We start from the raw sequence: 20,145 nt of genomic DNA on the forward strand, positions 1-20,145 counted from the left end.
GTAGCAAAACATTACTCACAAACAACATTCCCAAACAAAATAAATTAAAATACAATAAAATATAGATAACATTATATTTTTAAACTAAGACTGTTTTTATGTGACTTGCAGAGTTGGCACTCTCCTTGCCTCCATTTCTATTTTTGTTTGACACCCAGGTTTGGGGCACCACAAGGTTGAGTGACTTGTTGGGTCACTTGTCCAGCCTGTTTCAGAGGTGATCAATGATTTATCTTGAACAGGTATTGCAGAGGAACAATTATTTGGTCCCAGAATTGAATAGGAGGTAAGAAGAATAAATTACATTTGAAAAACCACATGGTGCCTTCAACAATTCTAAGATTCTCCTTGACACAGAAGCCTACTTCTTCAACAGCAATATTCTTGAAGTGATGTTAATTATAGGGCTATCAATCATGGCACACCATGATCTCTGAGGAATCTACATTGTGGATCACCCAAAGAACAGTGGAGTGAGATACAAGGGAGATGAAAGGAGTCTACAGCACAATATCACTAATGATTTGCATATGAGATATATTATAAAAGGTATCATTAAGCACATGTAAACTAGAAAAAGAGGTAGGCCAGTCAGGTAGCAATATAGAGCAATAATGGACAATCCAAGTGTTATATTTGTATCCAGAAACTACTCAAAGACCTAGCAGAAGTGTGTTAGGTAGATGGTATTTGGAGGATTTATTGAAGGACAGGGACAAGATTTATACAGACTGACAAATCATGTTGAGTTGCAATCTGCACCAATAGAGGGAAATATCCAAAATACTCAAGGATCCAAGAGTCAAAAGAAGAAAAGGAGGAAGAGGAGGTTTGGGGTGATGCATATCAGGATGGTCTAATTTAACAGGGAAAGCAAAAGAGAAGGTACATATAAGATAGAGTTCTTAAGAAAACAAGCAATTGCTGATTTCCAAATTTTGGCAGTGGAATGGGAATATCCTGCCCCTCTTTTCTGGGTTTTTTAACTCTCCTACAATATGAATGAAGATAATCACCCATTAATCTTGATCATATGTTTTGGTCCCTACTTCACGATGCTGTACCCAGAGGAACCAAGACAGACTAAGGATAGTTATGGCATGCAGCCGTTGTTACTCAATTCCTTGCCTTACTAAGAGTTACAGCTACCACTTGGTTACCACTTGGAATTTTTTGTGTGGGTAGGAAAATTTCTGTCTTAAGGTCAAGAAGGCTTGGGTTCAAATCTAACCTCTTATGTACAGACTGTGTGACTCTGGCCAAGTCATTTACCTTTAAAGTATCCCAGGCAACCTTCTAAGATGCTAAACTGCAGAGTAGATAATGACATGTTTTGGTAGAGGGAGGTTTGTTTGTTGTTGCTGCTGTCATTTTTTTTTTGACCAAGAAGTTTCCTCTACCAATGAAATCAAAGATCTATTTCCCCTAAAAATATTACTAAATAACAACAAATAATTAAACATAAAGTCTAGTGTGACAAAGCTATAGTTTTATAATTGTCTTGTGTATCTATTTTGATTCTAATATTCTGGAGCTCGTCAAGGGCAAGGTTTCTCTCTTCTATTCTGCTCATCTACTGAGCATAAAGAAGGTGCTTAAAGAATATTTACTGATGATCTACCCAAAATTATATAAAAAAGAAGCATGGCACAGGAAGTAATATGTAGGACCTAGAGTCAGGAAGATCTGGTTTCAAATCCTGCTTCTAACACTTACTATCTGTGACCATGGACAGATAACTTTGAGTTAAACATAAGTATGTAAGAGCATGCTTTGGAGGGAGGAGGTTGGCATGGTAATCTCTCTGAGTAACAACTCTCTCATTTAAAATCAACAGACATTTATCAGAAACTATGTTCAATAATCTGTTAGGCCCAGGGGCGGCTAGGTGGCGTAGTGGATAAAGCACTGGCCTTGGAGTCAGGGGTACCTGGGTCAAATCCGGTCTCAGACACTTAATAATTACCTAGCCGTGTGGCCTTGGGCAAGCCACTTAACCCCATTTGCCTTGCAAAAACCTAAAAAAAAAAAAAGAAAAGAAAAAAATAATAATCTGTTAGGCCCAAAGAAACTCTCAGGGGGTTTAAAGTTCACTAAATAAGTTCATTAAACACATAAATATAATACAGGGCAAAATTTGATAACCAACATGAAACAACCTGCTATGGAAGTCCAATATACCACAGGAACAATCACAGAAGGGTGTTGGAGAGGGAGAAGGGAAGGACTCAGGGAAAGTTTCATGAAGGACGTGGCATTTAAAATAGTCCTTGAAGGAAGGGTAGAATTTCAACAAAGATTGAGGAAAGATATGCCAGGTAGAAGGAACAGCAGGGGAAAAAAGATCAAATGAAGCAGTTAAGTATAAGGTACCCAGAAGACCTATTAGGTGAGATAATGGTACATGAAAGGAAATAGTAGGAAAGGAAACTTTAAAAGTGGGTTATAATCTTTTTGTGGAGAGTCTTGATACCAGATTGAGGAGCTAAAATTTAATTTTATAGGCAATGGGGAGCCATGGAAAGTTTTTGAAGAGAGAATGGCAGGAACTGAACATTTAGAAGACTATTTTTTTTTAGTTGTTTTTTTTTTTTTGCAAGGCAATGGGGTTAAGTGGCTTGCCCAAGGCCACACGGCTAGGTAATTATTAAGTGTCTGAGACCGGATTTGAACCCAGGTATGCCTGACTCCAGGGCCAATGCTTTATCCAATGTGCCAGTGCTTTATCCACTGTGCCACCTAGCCACCCTAGAAGACTATTTTGACAGTAGCTGTGGGCAGAACAGATTTGTCTCAAAGTTATCTTCTTCTAGTATTCAAAATATTTTTCTTAATTGTGTAATACTTCAGAAAATAAACTACTTTAGTTTTCCCCCTAATTTTTCCCATTCTTATGTAATTCCTCAGAATAGCAAAGTAATTTAAATAAAATTCTACTTAATAATCTATTTACTGAACTAAAATCATCTGTGTTTACAAATTCTCCTAAAAAATAATATCCATGTTTTTTTTTTTTCATTGGGCTGAACACATACCAGTATTGAGCTTGAGGGTACCGCCGATCCAAGTTTCTCCTTTAACTCTGGTGCACATGCATCAAGACAGGGCTGAGACCAAGATTTTTTACATATGTGTAATAAATTCATCCCGGAACCTAAGAAGTAAAGTTATGACAATATGAAATAATCACTTTGAAAATGACATTTTATTAAGCCACACAAATAACTGTAATGACCTTTGAGACTGAGCTTCTTCACTGAACACATAAATGACCTTCAAGAATCTAAAACACATATTTTAACCACAGTCAATCCTAGTACAAAGAATTTGCTCAATTCTCCATTGCACCTTAAGGAAGTTCCTTCTAACTATCTCAAATCCTTCTCCAAAACACCTCCCAATTATTTACATGACTTTCCTCATTCAGACTTGTACAGGAATAGGTCCAGACTTGTGATTTCACTGGTATGAGAAATATCTTAGTGAAGAAGCTCTACCAGTGTAGCTTAGCACTATCTTTGAAATTTAAGAGACTTAAAGAGTTACCAAGAGCACTGAGAGATAACTCAGCAAGAATGTGTTACAGTCAGGATTTGAACTTGAATCTTCTTGCTTTCAAGGTCACCTCTATTCACAAATCCTTATTGACTAGTTTTATTCACCGTATACAAAATCTTTTTATACTCATTTATTTATATGGTTATATATGTCTAAGACAATCCAATAACAACTCTATTAATTAGGGATCTTGTTTAAATTTATATTAGGAAGGTTAAGATATTCTTTTGAGAAAAACCCAGAGTGCCCAGGATTAAATTACAATTTTAAAAAAATTTTACAAGTATATTTGAATTTTTTTGATTAAATTCAAAACTTAGATTTTTTAAAAACTTGTTTCATTTTAAGTTTAATTAATTTGAATGCCAACTAGATAAAGAAGTGACCAGTTCACAGATTCTTTGAATTATATGATTCATTCTTTATAAACTGTCAATTGTGGGAAAAGGAACAAACAGTGGCATCCAGGGGATAGTGAAAGTGACAGAAGTTTGGACCCTCTGCTTAAAGTCATGGGGACTCTATTCAGAATGGGGACTATTGAACAAGATAAGAGAGATTTAACTGATATTGATTTCTTCGACATTTTGTATAAATGTCCTTAAGCAGCGTATCCAAGTTTACATTTTCCCCCACAGGTAAAAAACTGATTTAGAGAAAAAAAAAGTTGTCATTGTTGACTGCTGAGGGGATGGGCGCTATTGTGCAAAACTATGTTCTCCACTGTTCTCTTTCCCCATATGTGCATTTATAGAGAAATCTCCCTTTAGGGGTAGAGTAGTATAGAGCAGTGATTATTAAGTCTTCCTGGTGGGAAGGGAAAGAGTATGGCTGAAAAGCTGATAAACTGCCACATTCCAAAGGTGAAGGCCACTGAAGAGGGAGTAGTTCTACTATCTCTTACCACACAGATGGTAAACATCAAAGAAGTGATTTAAACTCAAGTGCTCTAACTAGAAAGATCTCTTTTCACAGTAGGGACACAGGGGTAGTCAAACCATCTTGAAGGTAACACCTAAAATAACTCACAATGTTCTTCTTGTCCTTCCCTGATTTCACTTTCCTCCTTCACATTCTGGAACTATGGACAACTTTAACTTTTCTGAGTTTCAGTCTCCTCATCAGTAAAATCAGCAGGTTGCTTTGAGAATCAAATGAGATACTGTTTGTACAGCTACTACTATCATTTTTATTCTTCAACTAAAATTCTTTTCTCTTTGCAAAAATGTGAAGTAAACCTTATTCATGCTTCCTGCTCTTTGGTTTTCTGCCTTTAGGCTAACAGAGAATCCTCCGTTAATTACCTTCTTGTCTCCCTAGAGGGCAGAGAAAAGATTATTCATTAATATGCATCTCAAGTAACTAGTATGTGAGAGTGAGACTTCAAGAACTCACCACCACCTAGCCAACCGAGTCACACAAAAACGATTCTCCTTCATTGCCTTCATTTCCAGAGCCCTCAATCAGCAGTAGAACACCATTAGTTTCTGTGTTTTAATTTCCTGCTGTACTGGAAACTCACTTTGCACCTTTCTGTATCCACACAGCTGCTGTGGAGTCATTGAAATGTCCCTAAGCTATGGCTGCTATTTATGCTAGTAGATAGCTCTCAGCCCATGTCTACAATATGATGTGTATGAATACTCATCCTGCTCATGCTATTTCCTCTCTTCCCCACCAATAGTTGATTTGTCTCAGAACTGTAGGGGCTCTGTGTTAGAAGAGACTCACATTTCCTCTATTTACAAATTGTAGCTAACCTTGATTTAATGTCCTCTAAGTGATAGGATATCCATTATCTGTCAAAACAATGCAGTCTACCTTGGACAGCTGTAATTGTTAGGAAGGTTTTCTTTACATTTAGCAAATATGGTAACGTCTACCAACTGCTATTAGTTCTGGTCTCTAGAGTCCAAAAGTTCATGGGTTCTCAACCAGGTTCTGTGGAATTTTAAGTAATACTTTGATTAAGGTATTTATATATTATAAGGCACTTAAATTATGTTTAAATATTTTGTAATCTTATATATTTTTATATTGTATTCAAAATAGCATTCTGAGGAGTCCATAGGCTTCAACCAGACTGCTGAAACACACACACACACACACACACACACACACACACACACCACAAATGCTAAGAACTAATAACTAAAGCTCTAATTCCTTTTCCCACAAGACACTACTAATGTTGGTTCTCATGTCTCCTATAAATGTTTTCGTCTCTAATATAAAGGTTCTAAGGTCTGGTAAGGGAACTTGCAAACTGTCAAAAGAACCCGATCTTTTTTGTCACTCTAGTTCAATATTCTCTCAACTTTCAGCTATTCCCCAAATAATTTGCACAGTATTTTGTTGCTCATTGTGGGGGTTCTGACCTATTTTTTAAAAAGCAATATGAAAGTAGAAAAGACTACTGAAAATTAAGCAACAATTAAGGTCACTCACTGGGAAAAAGGGCAATTTTAACTTATATCTAAGAGATAGAAAAATGATATTCTCAAATACAGTTGGAAAGTCCTTCTTTTCCTTAACCTTTCAGTCCTAGTTGTCTTTTATCTCCATTGCCTTTCAACAGACCAGGTTGGTCATCCTGTGTTCAGAGAAGTGGCATACATTTATCATGACTCTCCTCTCTCCAATAGCAGGACACATGTTTATAAATTCCTCCTGATGATTATTTAGGAATCCCTTTTATCCAATCCAATGCAACAAATACTTAGGACGCAACTATAATATGCATAGAATCAAAATAAAACGAATGATAATTGATCTCAAGAAGCTGACATTTTCCCAGAGAATCTTGTATTCTTCTCTTAAAGGCAATGGGGCACAACAGAAAAAAAGCAAGCAGGCAGGAGCTGACAACTGGGTTCCAGTCCTGACTATTCCTCTAACTAATGTTATTACCTTAAACATAGACCTCTTTAGGTTTCAATTTCCCATCTGTAAAAGGAGAGTATTAGATGATCTCTAAGGGTTCATCCACACAAAAAATCTGTAATGATGTCTGATGTTACTTACAAACTGATATTGTGATTTTTTTTCTACTTCTAGTACTTTCTCAGCTTGAGAAGTTAACCTCACAGATCTTGTATTTCCAGGGTCATTTTGTTTCCCAAAGAATTGGGTCATTTCCTTACTTATCCCTATGGTGAATAATGACACCATTAAACCAGAATTGGGGTTTTCTTGTCTTAGTTATTATTGGTACTTAAATTAAATCTATTTTTTCTAATCTAGCTAGTACATTGGGCTCAGTCACCCCCTCAGGTAATGACTTCCCCAGGCTCGCTGCTTCCCTGCTTCCAGTGCATTTCTCACACTCGATAAAAGTTAACTGATAACAGTGCATGATGGAGGCATTTCTCCTAATTTGTTTCAAGCTGAATGTTGACAGCATGGATTTCCTCCTTTCCCTTACTCCCATTTTTCTCAAGTTCACATCTCTGAAACTTTGACAAGACTCCTTGTCAAAAGACCAAGAGAGAATGGCAACCAACATTTCAGAAATCATATCAAAGACTAGCAGAGCCATTGAAATGACTTGAGTAAATAAATCACTTCACTGTTCTGAGATTTAGTTTTCTAATCTGTAAAATGGGACCATGATGCCTGTCTAACCTACTTAAGAGGATTGTGTAGTGAAGATCCATTGAGATAATGCATGTGAAACACAAGGAATTTTTATTAATTGTTGTTGATATTGCTGGTAAAGTGATTAATGTATTCTATCTGGATGTTTCCCATTCCTATTTTCAGCTGTGTTTGTCAAGGGAGGAGAAAACTCTCTTGGAAGTTAAGTCATCTTGTTTCTTCCTCAAGAGAGCAGAGCGATGCGTATGGCAACATTTACACAGATTAAGAATGATTTACAGAGCAAGGGAGAGAATCAACCAGGCTTGGGAAAAGGACCAAGTCAAGAAACAATAGAGTATTCCATGATTTTGTCAACTAATGATCAGTTCTAAGGTCAAAGGGAAGAATTCCAGGATAGTAAAGAGGTCTAGAGAGTAGACAGGAGAATACAGACCAAGACTCTGGTGTGAATGTGGGGGATTGTTGGGGGAGAAGTGAGGAAGGCAAGGAGAGCACTTAGGGGAAAAAAAAAAGTGGCCCTTTTATGGTGAGGGCATATTGGTCATTCCCCTACCCCTCTTAGCGCAAGGCAGTACAGTTCTGATCTAGGACATAAATCAAATAGGATTAAATGGTTAACACAGTTCAAAGTGTAATACATTTTGAAAATTTTAAATGTATGGTGATTTAAAATGTATGCCAGGTGGGAAAATCCATATTTAATCAGAACTTTGAAAACTATTAAATCAGATTTTCTTATTCCCATTTTTTTTAAAAAGTATAACCTTTCAAGCTTTAAACTCATCACATCTATGTGCTTGGTTTTCTCAAGTCCTTGCTTTTTGTAAACATTTGTCTAGAGTTAATGAGATATATCTATTTTGCAATATCACAGAATTTTAACTCCATTCCTTCCTCTTCTCTCCTTTCCTCCCTCTGCCCTGGACTCCTAGATAACACATTTTATATTTCTGAATTATCTGACATTAGTTTTGTTAGTGCTTAATAATTCTCTTATCATAGTTCTTTCATCAGATGTTGTTGTTCAATTGTGTCCAACTCTTCATGACCCTGTGGACCATGCTGTACATGGGGTTTTTTTTTGACAAAGATACTGAAGTGATTTGTATTTCATTCTTCAGTAGATTAAGGCAAACAGAGGCTAAATGACTTGCCCAGGGTCACACAGCTAAGAAAGGTCTGAAGAGAAATTTGAACTCAGGTCTTTCTGACTCCAGACTCCAAAACCTTCCATTGATCCAGCTAGCTGCCCCTCTCTAATTTGACATACATATAACCTAATGCCTTTAGTGATATTTTTTAAAGAAATACTATGCCTATATAGTAGAAGCTTACTAAAAGTTTAAAGTTTGATTCTACCCCATGGCATCTGGAAATGAAGTATCAGAATGAACCTTCTAGCTAAGTAGTAGTGTTCTTATAAGAAGCTGAAACAGGCAAACAGATAGAAAGACAGAGTCAGAGATAGAAGACAGACAGACCCAGAGACAGGGAGACAGAAAACAGGCTATGTAATATAGATGTCATATATGTCATCTCAGAATTTTCTAATCAGCACGCTTAGTTGTTAGTTTTCATAAAATAGAGGGTTTGAACCAGGGAGGTTAAAACAATTTCCTTACCAAAGTATCTTTCAATGCCATTTGCACTTGAAAAAATTGAGCCCTGGGGAAATTAACCTCGGACTAGGAATATGCAAAAATAAAAGAACTATGATGTGCTTCTGACCATAATTTAGGAAGCAGTTGAAGAGAGAGACTCAGAGGAGACAGTAAAAGAAAAGAAAATTAAAATTCAGTTTAGTAGTATTCAATGAAGAGCTAAAAAATAAAATTAACAGATGAGCTTAAAAGATGAAACCAAATTCTTCTGCTCATAGGCTCTTTTCTAAGATTGTTTTCTAGGTTATACTGCTAGATGGCACAGTGGCTAGAGCAGCCATGAAGTCAGGAAGACCTGAGTTTAAATTTGGCCTCAAATACTTACTAGCTGTTTAAGCAAGACACTTAAACCTGATTATCTCACTTCCAGGGCTATCTCCAGTCTTCTTAATCCATATCTGGCCACTGTGCTCTGGAAGAGAAAGTAGGCACCCTTTCACTCAAATCCAATTCACTTGCTTGTCATGACATTACCTCCCTGAGGTCATGATCATCTTCAAGAATAAAGGACAAACATCATCTCTGCTCCTAACCATAGATACCACATGTGACTATTGTGGGCCCTCTTTTGTTCTCTTAAACTCAATTATCATATCTATACTAATGATTTGTCACATCTACTTTACCAACCTTAATCTCTCAGACTTTCATTTCCAGGCACCTACTGGACATCCCAACCAGGCTGACCTATACACATCTTCAACTCAACATTTCAAAAACTGACCTTACTACATTTCCTTCCAAATCCTCCTTCCTCATTCCCACAGTTTTTTGTTACTGTCACAGACACCCATCCAGTCACATGACTAACAACCTAGAGATCATCCTTGACTCCTCCATCTCTATGACCTTCAGTATTCAATCCACTGGCCAAGTCCAGTTGATTCTGTCTTTGCAACACCTCTGGTATATGCCTTTTTCTCTCTCTGTCTCCTCCTAGGGAGATACAAGGTCCTTATCACCCCACACCTGGACAATAAATATCCTGCTAGTTGATCTCCCTGACTCAAGTCTGTCCCCACTCCAGTCCATCCTCTACTTAGTTGTAAAATTAATATTCCTAAAATTCATGTCTGATATGACATTCCTGCACCTCAACCAAAGCACTTCATCTCCTGACTCGGTATTTTTCACTGGCTGTCCCATGTATTTCTCTCTCTCTCTCTCTCTCTCCCCATATATATATAATCTGTATCTCTCTGTGTCTCTGTCTCTTTGGCTTTGTCCAAGTCCCAGGTTAAAAATTCTCCCCTCTATAGGAAGTTTTTCCAAGTGCCTTCCCTCTTTTGATTACCTCCAATTTACCCTGCATACAGCTTGTCTGTACATAACTGTTTACAAATTACTGCCCTCATTAGACTGGTATCTCCTTGAGGATGGGGTTATTTTTTGCCTTTTTTTGTATTCCCAGCATTTAGAGCAGTTTTTTGGGGCACATAGCAGATGCTTAAATAGTGCTTATTGAGCAACTGAAATGGCAGAATTGACTTTAACTTAGGCTATTCTATCATCTCCTATAGCCTGGCTGAGGAGAGGAGAGTTTTATAGTTATTGACTGAAAAGTTTAACTAATAGATATGCCTAGGAAAACTTCAGAGAATAGGAAAAGGGGTGCATGGGGGAACGGGATTGAGGTTGCTAGATATATCATTAGCTTATTTACATTGCTGTTTATTTAGTATATATATATATTTTACAACAAAGTCAATCCCACTGACCGATAAAAATATAATGCATTACTGGGAACTCAAGAGTTATGGCTTAAAAAGGATCCCTCAGCCATAAAATAACAGAATCTGTGGGTGACTCACTAAAGGACCCAGAATGGAGCAGCAGAGGGTGGGGATGGGAGAAACCCATGAGTTATACTATACCTCCTTGGTAACTCCTTTATACCAATTATCAATGGAAAATGGGGAGAGATTTGAGTCAGGGAGATCAATTAGCAAGCCGGGTGTGAGGTGTTGAGGACCTGCACACTCCCCCAGGAGGAGACAGAAGAAAGAAGAAGGCATTGCAAAGAATCAACAAAACTTGGCAATAAATTGGAAATAGGAGGTCATAGAGATGGAGGAGTCAAAGATGGCCTCTAGGTTGTTAGTCTGAGTGACTTGGTGGATGGTAGTGCTGGTGACAGAGTTGGATAAAGAACGAGAAAGATCTGATGACAGGAATAGGTGTAAAAAATAAGGAGTATTTAGGCAGTCCTGGGTCCTAGGGCAATTAAAGACAAGTGCAGGAAGCAGGTGACAAGGAGAAACAAATATGACCACGTTGCAAGTTTACCTATGACCAATCTTGTCTGTGTGACTAAACATAAGAGCTTTTAAAAAAGACAAAGTATTACGAACAGGGGTAAGAAAAGGAGGAAGAAGAAAGTCACAGGAACATAAAAGCAGAAAATTTTCTTAAATCTTCATTTACATCCAGGGACAAATTACTTTTGGGTTCATTTGGCTAGAAATCTAGGAAATAAATTCCAGGTGTTAAATTCAGTTAATTTACTGTCATACTTTATTGAATGATTTTCTATTCCAAAGTCCTTTATGCTTTTCTAAATTAAGAAAAGCCTACAGTATACGCATAAAACTCAACAGACACATATATATCTCATATATAACCGCATATGATATAGTGATAAATAAAGCAGCTGTCATTAGATGAGTACTTTGATGACCAACATACTGCAATCAGTTATATCACAGGTCTGAAACTGGGATCAGAGAAAGAGATTTGCCTGGACAGATTTTTGGTGGATGTAGCCCTTTAAAAGACCTGACTGAGCAAAGACTCAGGTCCTGTATTGGAGGAATAAGCAATATCTATAAATTCTAATCGAAACAAAAATTGTCTTTCATTATTTCAAAGGAGAGACTTAGAAGGTCTAAGAAGACATTAACTACTTGGAATGTCCACCCTATTCTGGGAAGCTAGCTGATACAATAGAGTATTAGATTTAACTACAGGAAGATCTGAATTCAAATCCAGTCCCAAATATTCTCTTAGCTGTGTGACACTGGGTAATTGATTAACCTCTCTCTGCTTCAATTCCCTCAAAATGCAGATAAATAAATAGTAGCTACCTCACAGACTCATAAGAACCAAATTGTAAATGTCTGGTGCCAGATCTTAATACATGATCATTCCCTTCCTCTTCCCTCCAGTCGTGATTCTGCCTGTGGCACTCTCCATGTCCTTCAACAATTCATTAGCCCCCTTTGGCATGAATTTGTTATAGAGGGAAAGAAAATTTAATACTATTTACCTACAAGAAAGGATCTTATGAGAAGATACAGTAAAGTGAAAAGAATAGTGTCACAATTCAGTATTTTATGGTATTATTCCTTTTAAGAACTCAATTATATAAATTTAATTTAGTACTATCTACTATGCACAAGATACTATATGTTAAGAACTGGGACTATAGAGATAAAAATAATAGTCCTTCCCCTTCAGGAATCTTCATTCTTCTAGGGAAACAGAGAACAAGCATTTATTATGCTTCTACCATATGCCAGACAAGGATTATCCAAATATTATCTTATTTAAGATTCACAACAACCCCAAAAGGTTGTCGCATTCAACAGTAAGGAAACCAAGGAAGACAGAGGTTAAGTGACTTGCCTAATGTCATGCAGCTAAGTGGGTGCTTCATAATGGGGGATATATGACATACATGCAGGTAAGGGCAGTTGGTACAGTGGATAGAGCTCTGAGCATGATATCAGAAAGACTCATCCTCATGAATTCAAATCCAGTCTCAAACACTTATTTGCTCTGGGACCCTGGACAAGTCCCTTAACCCATAGTTACTCATCTGTAAAATAATAATGATAATAATAATAATGATGATGATGATGATGTTGATGGTGATTATGATTTTGATGATGATGATTATCTGGATAAGGAAATAAAACCTCAATATAGGGTCACAAAGATCCAAACATGATGGAACAAAAATATAATACAAAAACAGGAATGATAGAAGCAAAAGACCTCCAGAAAAAATATTCTAGAAAAGTTTGTAGAGAGAGTAAGAGATCAAGGAAGAAAATCTTCATTGCAGAAATGGCAACTAAATTGGGGCATTCAGTAAAATGAGACAGTATGATGAGAAAGAACACTCCAGGCACAGGAGACCTGCCTATGTGAATGTATACAGACAATTTGATAGAGTTGAAGAAACAGCTAAAAGCCTAGCTTCATTAAACATAAATAAAGAATGTATGAAAGCAGATTGGGGAAGTAGGTTTGAGTGAACTTGTGAAGGTTAGGGAGTCTGTATTTCAATCCACCAGCAATGGGAAATAAAAGAACCATCAGGGAGACTTGAATTCTACTAGTCCAAGCTCTAAATGTGATCATTCCTATGTAATCTCACCCCGCCCCCCAGATGTCAGCTTTCTCATCCATAAAATGAGGATGTTAAAAAGGCTAAGTGAGTCTAAGATCTCATCAAATTTATAAAAAATCTTCAATTGTGTGTTTGAAAAGTACAATGAGTTCATGTATCATCCATTTCCATTTTTACATTTCCAGGTTAAGACTCCAACGACTTTGTCTTTACCCTGATAAGTCTCCTGGACATTTCTACTTGTACTGCTACAGAAAATTCAACATGCTCAAAAACTCACCCCTCTCCTGTCTATCATCATGTTTCCTTTATCTTCTATGCTCCCTTCTTTTTCTTAATGGGTCTAGAATTCTTCTAGTCACAGACTCAAAGTTCTAGGACCATCATTCTGTATAATGATAGAATCATAGATCTGGATCTAGAAGGGACCTAAGAATTCATTTAGTCCAAACCTTTCACTTTGTCTAAGAAAAAGTGGGGAGTCAGGAACTTTAAATAACTTGTCCAAAGTCACATAGGTTATAAATATCACTCTCATATTTAATAATTTACCAAACTGTATCATTTATGACACTGAGAGGTCTTTAAGATTAACACCTTCTTTGCCATTCCCATCACTACAATCATAAGTAAAGGTCTTTATCCTCTCACATAAGGATCACTATAAGAATCTTCTAACTAATTTCCCTCCAATCTCTCCCCAGAATAATTATTCCAAATATTATAGAACCTCAGAGTTGACACTGATTTTTGGTGGTTCATCTAGCCAAATTTGCCCACTTACTGCAAAATTCCATTACAACTTCCAAATAGTTGACCATCTATCAAGAAAGTTGCAGAGGAGATTCCTGGAGGAGTGTTCAGTCTCTCTTCAAACCCCTGGGTTGCCAAATAGATGATTAACTCATATGCAACCTTCTATCAAACACCTTTAACTGAGAGAAAGTTCTTCCTTATCCTATGGTGAAATGCCTACCTTTCTGCTATGTTTACCTATTGTGCTTCATTCTAGTCACATTCAAATCTTTCTTCTAAATGATAGTCCTTCAAATATTTGAAGACAACTCATTAGAATCCTACATCTTGAGCTAGAAGGAATCTAAGAGGTCATCTACTTCTTTCATTTCAAGGATGAGGAAAGTGACATTCAAGAGAATTAAGTGATTCGTTCAAGGTCACATAGTCAGTAAGTGGCAGAAGTGAAATTTGGACATAGGTCAGGTCCTGATTCCAGAATCAGTAGCTCTTAGCACCTCTTCCTAAGTCCTTTATTCCTCATGTAACCTAGATTGAAATTTTTCATGAATTCCTTTTGAAAAAATAACAATATCATCATTAAAATAAAAACACAAAAAACTTTTAAAAAGTAAGCTAATGTTAATAGTTTGAAAGAGCTAGAAAATGAATATCTAGTGCTTACATATTGAAATCAGGAGAAAGGACAGCTTTTCCCTTAGGAATTCTACCTCCAAATTAGGGGAATATAAAACAAAGGAAAATAAGCCCTGGACCTAAATGTTCAGGAAAAAAATACCCTAGTAAAAAGACAGAAAAGGAGTGTTGTTCATTCTCTCATTTTTGAAGAGGATCAATTATATCATGAAGTAATGTCTTGACTGGCATGTGAATTAGATGTAAATAAGGCAAAGTTGAACAAAGTTATCAACCTTACTCTCTTCCAGAATCATCCAAGTCCAGTGGCAATACAAAAATCAAGATAATTGGCAATGGTAAGGGATGCAGTGGATGACATTGGCATCTTCAAAACTAGGCATCTTCAATGCTCTACAGTGTCTACTTCAGCAACCTTCATAGCCATTGGAACAAATAGTCATCGACTTAATACTTCTTAAAATGAGAGTGTCACAGACAAAGATTATTCAAAAACAAAAATGGAGGTAGTAAAAAGAAGGGATATCACAAACATTACCTTTATTTGAAGAGGGGGAGAGGGAAATATAGTAGTAGAAAGATTAACCAAGGGAATAAAATTTAGTAGGGAATGGAAGAGAATTTCTTCAGTGAAGGGAGAATAAGATTGTTTAAAGATAAAGAAACTATAGCTACTGAAAGCTGATTACAAAAAACAGCGGGAAAGAAGGGGAAGGCAAGATTCCATGATTTGGTCATTGCTAGGAGAGCTAGAAAAGAAACCATGATCAGACTGCTCCAAGTCAAATAAACTACAGATGCCAAGTGTTGATTTACTTTTTTCTTCCTCGATGGGGTGGGAAAGAAATAATAAATAAAATTTATTGAAGAACCAAACAAATAATCACATGAATGGAAATAGGATGGACTCATGAATAAAATGGAAGAGGATGGCATAATGTATTTATTGGAAAGCAAACATAATAATTTACTCTGTATTAGAAATACACTGAAAAATATAAAGATTCATGTAGAGTTAAAAAGTTGTTGGTTAGAGTTTTTATACCTCAGTTAAATCCAAAAAAGTAGGAGCAAAAATCATGATCCAGATAAGGCAATTATAAAAATAGATATGGATAGGAGACAAAAGCAGGGAAATGACATTTTCCTTAAAGATAACACAGAAAATGAAAGAATAGCAAAATTGAATGTATATGCACCTTATAGAATATCATATAAAGATTTAAGGAAAGGTGCATTGAATAGAAAGAAGACTAAGAAAATAAGATAATGATTACAGATTGCTAAATATTTGATATCTAAGCTAATTTAGCCAAAAGAAAAACAAGAAAGAAGGATCTGAAAAGATTTTTAGAAAAACTATGTAGTTTGATAGTCGTGAATAGGAATTTCAAAAAGTGTTCACATTTTTCTGTATTAAAAATGGTCATAAAAGGGTCTGATGAGCACAAAAAGCAAACCTTTTTACTCCACAGAACTTAGCTATGACTTCCAACACCCTAGCAACAATGTCAAAGGGACCCACAGTTGGCATTGTTCTTGGCACCCCTTATTCCTGTGTGGGAATCTTCCAACATAGAAAAGTGGAGAGCACTACATCACAACATAGAACATTTAACTGGTGATATTAAAAAGAATCAAGTTGCAATGAACTTCACCAACACAATCTTGATGCCAAACATCTCACTGGCTGCATTTCACACAGCTTTCCAAAAACTAGACTCATATTTGTAGCCAAGGCAGTAGTAGTTTAAAAGTGACATTTAAGCTACTGGGTACATCTGTACATTCTGAATACTAGAATGTGTGCAGAGGAGAAAAAAATTGAACAACATTGCATTTTATCAGGACTATAAACAAGTAGAAATGCAATTCTTATCCCAGAGAATAAAATCTTTTTTTGAAATGACATCATGATTAGACAAAAACAACCCAGAAACAAATGCAGAAAATTAGACATATTAAATATAACCTTTAAATAGTATAACATAATAAGAATAAAGGATATAGGGTAAAGGGCATTGACTTAAAAGAAGACTAATTAACCTATTGCTAAATCATGAGTGGATAAAACAATAGAAACAATAATTATATTAAAGAAATAGTCAACAATGAGATATTTTATCGAGTTTTATGAGATGTAACTAAGGCCATGAAGGATTTTTTTTATTTTAACATTATATTAGGGAGACTGACTAGTGAATTAAGCATGTAACTTAAAAAGAAAAGTAGAACTTTAAAAAACTAACACTTGAATAAACAAATAATAGAAAATTTGAAAGTCAAGAAAAATCTAAAAAATTGATAAGAAACTTATTGATTGCTTTTGAGAAAAGGGAATTCACAATGCATAAAGAACTGATAAAAATTATCAGAACCTTCTATATGCAATCATACATCTGCAAACTTAAATAGAATGGATATTTACAAAAATGTAATATTTACTAACTAAATAGACTTAAATAGAATGGATATTTACATAGATGTAATCTTTCCTAACAAAAATGTAACCTTTACTAATCTACTAAAAATGTAATCTTTAACTGAAAAGATTACAAAAAATGTAATCTTTACTAACAAAAGAGGAAATAAAGAATACAAACAACTTATCTACGAAATTCAGGAAAATTATAAATGAAATTTTGAAGAAAAGTAAACCCCATCCAGATTGTTTTACTAACTAATGTTATGAAACATTTAAAGAACAAGGAAATGCCTCCTATAACATCCCTAGCAGGTGTTCCTCCAGGCTTAGCTGAGGAATCTATTATCTTCTGAGGCAGTCCATTCCATTTTTAGATAACTCTATTTTTGAGGAAGTATTTCCTTATACCAGGCTAAAATCACCTTACTGCAATTTTTATCCATTGCTTTTAGATCTACCCTTTCTTGACAAACAGAAATGGGGGAAAAAATCTAATGCCTACCTCAAGTGGCAACAATTCTAATAATTAAAGACAACTATCATGTGCCCCTATATGATTTCTTTTTTTACAAGTGAAACATTTCCAGTTTTTGCAATCAATTCCCGAATGACTTGATTTCCACCTTCCTGACTGTTTTCCATCAAATGCTCTTAGTTTATCAGTGTCCATCTTAAAAGATGGTGCCAAAATTGAATTTAATGCTCCTGATGTGATCTGACCAGGGCAAAGATCAAGGGAATGATTCTGTCCCTAGTCCTTAACATAATGGATCTTTTGATGCAACCAAAAATTGAATAAGCTTTTGTGCTTTCCATAGCAAACACTTCTGAATCATATTGGTCTTTGTAAATCAATTTACATAAGAGGAAGACAACTAAAGATTTGAAACCAAATCTTGTGCTCTAATATCACTGTTCGTTCCCTAATATTCTATCTCGTGTCTATTCTATAACTGTGGGTCCGCAATAATTCTTCTTTTCTTTTTATTCCATCCCATTTATAAATCTCTTGATATTGGTTTTTAGGCATTTTTGCTTTATGTTGTTGGTTTTTTGTTTCCTTCTTGGATTATTCTTTCCTGTCAAAAAACCCTGGATGTTCTCTAATAAACTAGTTGAAGATATATTCCTTATGACATTTTTAAATGTGTCTTCTTATAGTGATGTCAGCTGACATTTCCAGTATATATATGTATATAACTGGTAAACATCTCAGGTAAAAAAATAAGCATACAGTGATAACACAACCAGCAGGTCACTGACATCCACTTTTTATCTCTATACTGTGCAACTTTAGATGAACTGACAGTCTGTCTTTGCTCCTTCTGGAAACTTTCACAGAAAATGCCTGTTTCTGGACTTTTTTCCCAGAACTCCCAGAAGGGTGGATAGCTGTTGGCCTCGCTCTTTCCTGCCCAGATGCTTGACCTCCTAAGCTGCAGCTGAGTAGGCGCAATCAGCAAAGTGTCAAGCTCTACCTCATAAAACATTCACATACCACACCTAATGAAATCCTGCATAAGCCTTCCAGGCATTCATTCCACCCAGTAATAAGCAGGAGAAACAGGAATCTAATGAGAATAGTCCACACTAGTCTTCTTACTCCCTGGCTCTCACCTGCTTCCATGCCTCTTCCCTGGTATACCTGGTTGTGTTACAATCTCATACGCTTGAAATTCAGAGCATTAATAATATGTGAGGTGGAGGGATAGAATGAATAATCTCTCTACAAGTGTAAAATGAAAAATTAGGACCTGAGGTTATAATATTTGATACTTCATATTCCAATGTTAGCAGTATGAGTAATCCTGCTGAATGAATCATTGAGAATATGAATGAACTAGTGCTTATAAAGCACTTATCTTATGCTAGGCTCAGTGGCTAAGGACTGGGAATACAAGAATAAGGAAGCAAAATGGTCCCCAACCTTAAGGAGCTTGCAATACAATGGGCAAAGACAACACGTAAAGGAGAGACAGAAAGTAGTGGTAAACATATATGATTGCTGTTATCATTCAGAATTGAGAAGTTGAGTGCGATGGCCTGGTTCCAGTCAGGCGAAGAGGAGGACTCACTGCCTGGGGACCCAGAAGCAGAATCCAAGTTCCAGTGGGAGGCAGATGAGGAGGAGGTAGGCAGTTTAGTTTAAAAATAGTTGCCAAATAGCATGGTAGCAAGATAAGGTAAAAGCCCACACATCTGACAAGAGGGGTCTCAGCAGCAGATTACATCTTTCTATTATGAAGCTGTCTATTTGACTGTTATTGCTGCTGTTAATATTATATAAGTACATGCCAAACTTGAGTTGTTCATCTGTAACTCCCTAGCTATATGACCAGCCCACCTCCTTTTCTGGTCATAGCTGACCTTGATAGGGTCCTTTATGACATCCTAGAATATGTTAGCATTAGCAATAAGTTACAACTTACTTCCACCCAGTATGCATCTTTCTATTATCTTTCGGATTGCCTGCAATTATCTTCTGAGACTGTAGTGATTACCAAGAGACCATTGAGGTTAAAATGATAGACTTTTGCATAAAAGAGCACTCTGGAATCATTAAGAGTGCTATACGGTTTTCCCAAATATGACACCAATTGCTAATTTGTTGTTGTTCAGTTGTTTTAGTCATAGATGATCCTTTGTAAATCCATTTGGAGTTTTCCTAGCAAAGATACTGGAGTGATTTGCCATTTCCTTCTCCTGCTCATTTTACAGATGAGGAAACAGAGACAAGAAGCTTAAGTGACTTACCCGAAATCAAACACCTAGGAAGTGTCTGAGGTCAAATTTGAACTCAGGTTTTCCTAAATCCAGGTCTGGCACCTATCCACTGTGCCACCTAACTGCACAGCTTGCTCTTTTCATTCTATTTAATTCAAGGATCAACTCATTATCAAATAGTGGTCCTTCTTTAAGAAAATTATGGGCTGCTATTCAATTTTATAGAAAATGTGCTTTTAAATCAACTATTTTTTATTAAAAATAATGAAATTGGGAAGCGAAGAAGTGACAATGAAATTCATTGAAGAGACTTGGTAATTTTCTGGGGTTTGATGCAATTAGAACAATGAAATCTGCAATCAGCTGTGGGATACCCTAGAAATCTCTAGGATTCCTTATTCTCTTTTTTATCCTGTTTAGGATTTTCTCTA

At 36.1% G+C, this 20,145-nt stretch overlaps 1 protein-coding gene across 3 annotated transcripts in view; it reads right to left on the minus strand.

Annotated features, from left to right (window-relative positions):
- Positions 1-20,145, minus strand: part of XYLB (xylulokinase) — a 242,555-nt gene that overhangs the window by 162,405 nt on the left and 60,005 nt on the right. For all 3 annotated transcript variants that reach the window (XM_074198327.1, XM_074198329.1, XM_074198328.1), the window contains one exon: positions 3,036-3,154. In XM_074198327.1, the coding sequence (XP_074054428.1) occupies positions 3,036-3,154 (119 nt within the window). The remainder of the gene's footprint in view (positions 1-3,035; positions 3,155-20,145) is intronic.

This window comes from Macrotis lagotis, chromosome 8 (genome assembly GCF_037893015.1).
Source record: "Macrotis lagotis isolate mMagLag1 chromosome 8, bilby.v1.9.chrom.fasta, whole genome shotgun sequence".
Classification (NCBI taxonomy): Eukaryota; Metazoa; Chordata; class Mammalia; order Peramelemorphia; family Peramelidae; genus Macrotis; species Macrotis lagotis.